At 35.4% G+C, this 6,984-nt stretch overlaps 1 protein-coding gene across 1 annotated transcript; it reads right to left on the bottom strand.

Moving 5' to 3' along the window:
- Positions 1 to 220: 220 nt before the first annotated feature.
- Positions 221 to 6,016, bottom strand: LOC145073619 (uncharacterized). The gene is made up of 14 exons (XM_079020155.1): positions 5,840 to 6,016; positions 4,874 to 4,972; positions 4,574 to 4,701; positions 4,336 to 4,489; positions 4,110 to 4,219; positions 3,798 to 3,881; positions 3,661 to 3,709; positions 3,434 to 3,525; positions 3,188 to 3,326; positions 3,026 to 3,105; positions 1,616 to 2,940; positions 1,406 to 1,516; positions 621 to 1,336; positions 221 to 531 (listed from the first exon to the last, which is right to left on the bottom strand). The coding sequence occupies exons 2-13, from the start codon at positions 4,964 to 4,966 to the stop codon at positions 753 to 755; spliced, it is 2,949 nt and encodes a 982-aa protein (XP_078876281.1). The 5' UTR covers positions 4,967 to 4,972; positions 5,840 to 6,016; the 3' UTR covers positions 221 to 531; positions 621 to 752.
- Positions 6,017 to 6,984: the final 968 nt, after the last annotated feature.

Genomic DNA, 6,984 nt, shown 5'->3' with positions numbered 1-6,984 from the left:
GATAGCAGTGCCAGTGATCACTCTCTGTGAACAGTAAGCTATGGACAAGTCTACTGAGAGTTTGCCACGTGAAAACAAAAACAAAAAAGAAATTGGGTTTATTTTTCCGCCTTGCATTTGCGTCATTGCATGTATGAGAAAGGTTACGTCAGTACAAAGGTAAAGCAAATCCATGTATATAAATAATGAAAAGTCAAAAAAGAGTAGTTGAAAAGTAGGGTGAAACCAACAACTTGTATATGATATGGTTAGATAGATTATAAGAAAACAAGACCATAATAATAACATCATTCATACTGCTTGCTGCAAATGCATATTAATTAAGTTGCTTTTATCTTGAGGCACCAACATTATATAATTACTATTTTTCTGGACAAATCAAATCAAATCAAATCAATCACACTCACTGGGCTTAGTTGGTTGATGCTTATTATGTACACACCATATCCATATCCTCTCTCCACTTGAGACTTGTTCTTCTTCTTCTTCTGGAACAGGGTCCTCCTCTCATTCTCATTACTTGGTATAACCCTATAACAAATAACCCAAACATACAAACATATAATTATTAATAGAAAGAAATCAAAGAATTAGAGAATAAATGAGAGTGAGCTAGCTACCTGGTGGTTTTCTGGAAGCCCTGTTTCAGAAGGTTTTTCAATCTTTCAACAATAACACAATCCATTCCATCTGGAATTCCACATTAAGCAAGCAAGTCAGTCAAGTCAAGTCACATCTCCTCCTCTCCTTAATTAAATCCCAAATGTTCTGTTGTTATACAGATCACCCGAACTTGGCATCCGGAACTTTGTATCTTCATAACCATAACCAGAAGAATAATACTTGTTGAATCCCAATCTCTCGTTCCTCAGAAGCTCCGCCATTGCAATATCATTCCCATTCCCATTCCCAACTTCATTCCATCCATCCCAATGCCCATTAGATATCCTCGGCTGTTGGAATCCACCCTGCTGATAGCTGGATCGGTTGTTGTTCTGTTCTAGAATTCTTGAAGGAACTCCATAACCATCTCCTCCTAGGCCTAGCTCACTAAATCTCTGGTTTTGGTTTTGAGTTTGGTGTGTGAAAGAAGATCTTTGGCTTTGCATTAAAAGTCTAAGCCTGTTATCGTTTTCATAAGAAGAAGCAACAGCATGTTGTTGTGAAGGGAAGTTTGATGATGATCTCATCATGTCAACTCTACTACCACCAATAGCTAAAATTGCAGGATCCATCAACTCAAGCTCACCACCGTTATATACAGGAGCCGCTGCTGCTTGATGCTGATGCTGATGCATTTTTCTCATTATAGAACCACTCTCAAACATATGATTCCCTGCAATAAAAATAAATATATATAAAATATATATGTACAGGAGAAAGACAAAAGAATATGGTAACATACCAGATAAGTTATCATATGTCTGTTCTATCCTCTCATTAGAGGTGAACCCTGGAGGTGGTGCTCTGCTGGGCCCCATAAATCCAGGAGGTGCAGAGATTTGAGATCTTGAAACTGCAATTTGATTTTTCCCACACAAAAAAAAACATATATTATAAGCAGAGGGAATCAATCATACATGATAAGAGTGATTAGAGTCTAGAGACATTATACCTGAAATCTTATTGGAAGAATAATTGCCAGCACTACGATTGTCAGATTCCTCAAAATTAAAAGCAGAGAAACCATTCTCATCTGTGTTGCTGACAAAATCACGCTTCATGTTCATGTTCATGTTCTGATGATTGAGATTTTGCCCAAAATCATTAAAACTTTGTGTAAAATTGAAATTGGATCCTTGATCCTCCTCTCTTGCAAATGAGAATCTTGACTGATTGCAATTTTGTGTTTTCCTTGAAGAGACAGATCTTTCTTGTTTATCACTGTTGTTGCCTAATAATTTAGCCAAGTTCTGAGGTGAAGTTAATGACTCGTCCCAAGGGTCAAAGTCCATTGACAGAATATTAGATATTATACTGTTTTCTCCTAAATCTATTGATCCATTATTATTATTATTACTACTAATATGGTGGTCCCTCTTTGCTTTAGTATCATCAAACATTCCAATTTGCTTATTAATATAAGAATGTCCATTAGACCCTTCAAAAAAGGAATTGACATCTCCATTGGAAGAATGCCCATTGGCTACTGGCATATTTATGGTATTCAAAAGGGAACCTCCTCTATCAAGGTTTTGATTCCCAAATGGGGAATAACAAGTCTGATTCACATGGGATGATTGAGGGACATTCTGTATATAGCTTGTATGTGTAACAACTTCTGGATCCCTCAGCCTCTGATCATTAAAAGATAACAAATCCGCTTCTGCTTCTGCTTCACTAACTGCAACTTCTTCTTCTTCTTCTTCTTCTTCTTCTACATTATTCTGAAAATCTGGTTCTGGTTCTGGTTCTAAACAAAACACTTGTCTTTTATTATCCATGGTGGGATTGGGATTGGGATTGGGATTGGTATTGGTATTGGTATTGGTGCCTTTCTTTGGTTTATTTGAAGTGAAAGGTTGTACTTGTACAAGTTTTTCATCTTCACATGGTTGTAATCCTAATCCATGATTCCTACCAATGCTGAGTGATGATAACTTCTGGATTCCTTCTTCATCAGAAACAACATCCTTGTCCTTGTCAGGGGCAGTTTCGGAAGATTGCATTGAATCGTTTTTATCATTTGGTGCGGCTGTACAAAGATGACTGTTTATGGTTGAGGTAGCAGATTCCGGATGATGATGTTGCAGCTTACTTTCTTCACTGTGATTCTTTAGTATCCCATTGGAATGTGATGAGGGGCTCACTACTGCTGTTGAAAATGATAGTGTAGCAGTAGTAGTAGTAGAAGTACAGGTGTCCACCTTTTGCTTTAAAGTTCCATTAGAACTCACTGCATTTGCAGCAAGAGGTTGGCTATTTGAAGCATGTGTTCCCCTGTGTAAGTAAGTAAGCAACATGAATCAGTAGATAATAATATCCAAAAGATTTAGAATTTGGTTCTTACAAAAGATATACATACCATGAGGCTGCTGCAGGAAGAGCTACAGATCTCCCAGAACTGCTATTTGGTGGGGAAACTTTCATGCTGTTGGTTGTATCCTGTTTGTGAGAATAAGTCAAAGTCAAAGTCCATAGATAGATTTCTGCAAAATAAGAAAAAGGTTGACATGGAGTATCTTACATTTGTAGGAGTTTTACTAATAGGTTTTGCCCATGAAGAAGTGGTGTTATTAGAGTAATCATCTGCTGCAGGTGGTAAAAAATTCCCTGATCGCCTTTGTATATCATTTGTAATACCAGTAACTTGCTGAACTCTACCCCTTTAAAAATAAGTTAATTTAGGGGCAATAAATATTTACTTCAACTAACATAAAAGGCCATATGAGTCTAGAGACTGATCCAAAACCTATGCATTTGCACAATATACCTTGTATATTCTGATATTATTTCATCTTTAGTGAAGCTATCCTCTTGTGATCCAAACTCATGCAAATACAAGCAATCAGGATTGGTGCAAGGCTGTAACAACAAAATTAAATTGCTCTCAATCAAAATACAGCTAAAAAGTGAAAAAAAAAAAAAAAAAAAAAAAAAAAAAAAAAAAAAAGTGTAAAGCATTAAAGTAATAAAAATCAACTCATTTGCATATCATACCATGTTTCTCAGCCATGCATGACAATACTTTGTGGTCCCAAAACAGGCTCTGCAACAAAATTCCAGTTTAATAACTAAAATAATAAACAAAGAAGAAGAAAAAATTCACTTTTCAGGTCATGTTATTGGGTTCTAACCTCAAAGGTCTACCCTCCAAAACAAACCCATGTACTGATTGTATGCTTCGAACAGCTTCATCCTCCTTTGAGTAAGTAATATATCTGAAAATTATAAATATAAATATGATAGATACAGAAGTTAGTCATGAATTGGGGAAAACATGCAATATGTGAAGAAAGATGGAAAATCTAATCTCACAGTATTAGCATGATACCTGAATCGTGCCTTCAGTAACTAATGGTAACTAAGATGTTAATAGACACATTTCCAAATAATGAAACATATCAACTTATTACAATGTTCATGTGAGTATAAAGAATTGAACTTACACACTACAAGTATTGTTTGCAAAATGTTGAATGGAACCAGCTGCTGTCCGAGATATAGAAACCTTCAGCACCTTCCCATACTGACCAAAATATTCTTTTCGCTGCAGAAGCTGCATTGTAGAACATGGAATTAGGGTTAAAACTCAAGAAGAATAAGTCAATGTTGACTTTGTAATAGGAAAGTAAGAAAGAGCAATTAGTAAGAGAGAAAGAGATAGAGAAATACATCTTCATCTGCTAAATTAAGAGGTAGTCCCACAATGTACACAAGGTTCCTTTGAATAACCCTCACACTACTAAGCTGCTTTCTACCTTCAGAAGTTTTGGTTTTTCCCTTCAGTGACTTTTGTTTCTTTTCCACACTCATTTCAGATACCAATCTAGTAAAACAAAGAAGTCCAAGATAATGAGTAAAATAAATAAAATTCAACAACTTTTAGTGTAACATATGTCAAGCACCAAACCTTTCACACTTTGATGCTGTCCCAACTATTTTTTCCTTGTTATAAGGGGTGCGACATGCTGGGCACCTCCCTTCTGTATCATCCTTCTCAGCCATATCCATAATGTGGTGCCAACACCAAACACAAATCTGCAATATGATGCTTCATTAATGTTACTAACAAGTCATGTAAACAGTTACTAGCTTTCACATGAGCAATCAATTGCATGGAGAGTTCTTAAAATAAGCTGGTCTGACAATTTAAGCCAAAAAAAAGGTAACTTGTGCAATAGATAGCATTTAGAAAGAATTTGAACCATACATCATAGCCACATTTGCAAGGCCTCAGCTGCTGATCTGTCAAATCCATCTCTTCAGCACAAAGTGGGCAAGTCTTTTCTCCTTCATCACTCATGGTTGCCTTAACAAGAAACACATACAACTTAGTACAAAAAGAAGTGTAAATAACATAAGACCCAATTTTAACAGGACATGAGGTAATGAACATGCATGGGAACAATATGCAGATTTACTTTTTAGATGAAGAGAATCTGCTCAGTAATATGAGCACAAACATAAACTAAATAACTGTTGTATTCAGAATATAAGCACACATGCATCTTTGAAGAATACAAGTTTCTCTTGGTTATCATTAAGCCTAGATCCAGACAACACTTGATCCCCAAAATTGCTCAGTCAACAAAAGTTTCAGCACAGAGAGAGATATTTTATTCTATTCAGCTGCCAACTGCATATATTGCCTTCACATTGATTGAGATTTTTAAAAAATCATTAAAGGCAAAAACAAAACTAAACACAAAATATTGGAAAAATAGGGATACAACACAAAGGAGAATACTCGCTAGCTATTAACCTAAATCAAATCCATAAAACCCTATTCATCGGTAAATCTACCACTGATTCGATGAAAATTATTCAATTGACCGAAGAATCACTAAGTAACATCCACCAAAAACTAAATCAAATCGGAGAACTCTAATAAATCAAATATTTTGAACATGCCTAAATCCACAACTAATTTTTCATCGAATAAACTATTATAAAGCTGCAAAAGATACCTAGATATAGCATCTATGTCAACTCATCGTAACATAAGCATATATTACAATCGAAAACATTAAACTACAACAAAAAAACGAACGATTAATAAGACGGTCATACAAATAGAAAAATTAGGGATCTTTCAATCAAAACAAGAAAAAACGAAAAAACAACAAAGATCCAATAAAACATCAATCAATAGATGAATTGAGATCAAAAGACTTACAGTAGGTCGATGGATCAACGAAAGAGAGAGAGTAGATGGAGAAGCGAAGAGGATGAGAGAGAAAGAGAGAGCCACAAAGCCTAATTGGGAACGAGAGAGAGAAAGAGAGAGGCGATCGTCTACGGATGTGTTTTAAGCTTTCGCTGTATTTGTGCGTCTGATTTTCTATCATTCGTATAATGTCAATTTAAATATTTAGCTGATTGATTTTTGCCCTTAGATTTGGACATAATTACGAGGTGGGCTGTGTAATGTGTGTCCCATTTTTTGTCGAACATGATGGGAGCTTTGGGTTGGATATGAATTGAACGAGGATAAACCTAAATTTTAAACTTTTATTTCATAAAAAATTGACTTTTAAAAATAAAGGATAAAGATATGTTGTATAAGTTTATAGTGGAATATTTTATTTCATTATTAATAAAAAGTTTTATGATAGATTTTCGACATATGTTTTTAAAATAAGAGTTAATATCATTGTAATCCCAATCAAATATCGGTTTTTGTTTTAAAAGGTCCTTTAATTATTTCTTTTGCATTCTAGGGACATAAATTCGATATTAACATGTGTATTTAGTCACTTAACTTATTATAGGAGGCTAACAAAGAGAGTCTATCGTGTTGGAGCTTATGTGGTTTTTCAGATTGGGAGCAAGTTGGTACTCTCGCTTCCTTTCTCGACCATCTCATTCTGATTTCGCTGATCTACTTCTACCCGATTTGGGTTCCATTGTAGTTGTCGAAATTAACCACCGTCATCCCACCCCACTGCCAACGTAGGTGGTTGCGCAACTGAGAAAAATCTCTTCCGACTCTCATTAGTAGATTAGCGCAAGGACATGGGAGTCAAGGGGATTGATTCTTCACGTCTCATAATATCAAATACCCAAATGGAGTTCATCTAAGTCGTGTAGTGGTTTCATGGTATTGGAATGCTAGATTGACAGATACAGTGATTTTACAATGGAACCATGAATTTTGAAACCCAATTACCCAAAAGTAAGTTTAAGGGAAGGATTTCAATTACCTATTTCCTCTTAAACCTCCGTCAGTTTGCTTCCTGTAAAATTCTCTTTATTTTCTCATTTATAAGAATTTGGTTTGAATATGTATGATGCGACTTTATTCCACCCTTTTCCCGAATG

This window comes from Lactuca serriola, chromosome 9, assembly GCF_051521515.1.
Source record: "Lactuca serriola cultivar US96UC23 chromosome 9, Lser_US96UC23_V15, whole genome shotgun sequence".
NCBI classification, from domain to species: Eukaryota; Viridiplantae; Streptophyta; class Magnoliopsida; order Asterales; family Asteraceae; genus Lactuca; species Lactuca serriola.
This window is presented reverse-complemented; position numbering and strand designations above follow the sequence as displayed.

Bases quoted from the DNA above. Each gene is read 5' to 3' on its own strand.
- LOC145073619 (XM_079020155.1), bottom strand. From the start codon at position 4,966: ATGAGTGATGAAGGAGAAAAGACTTGCCCACTTTGTGCTGAAGAGATG. The intron at 4,220-4,335 runs GTATTTCTCTAT...TCTACAATGCAG, and splicing joins TTAATTTAGCAGATGAAGAT to CTTCTGCAGCGAAAAGAATA. The intron at 3,710-3,797 runs GTTAGAACCCAA...ATTTTGTTGCAG, and splicing joins TTGGAGGGTAGACCTTTGAG to AGCCTGTTTTGGGACCACAA.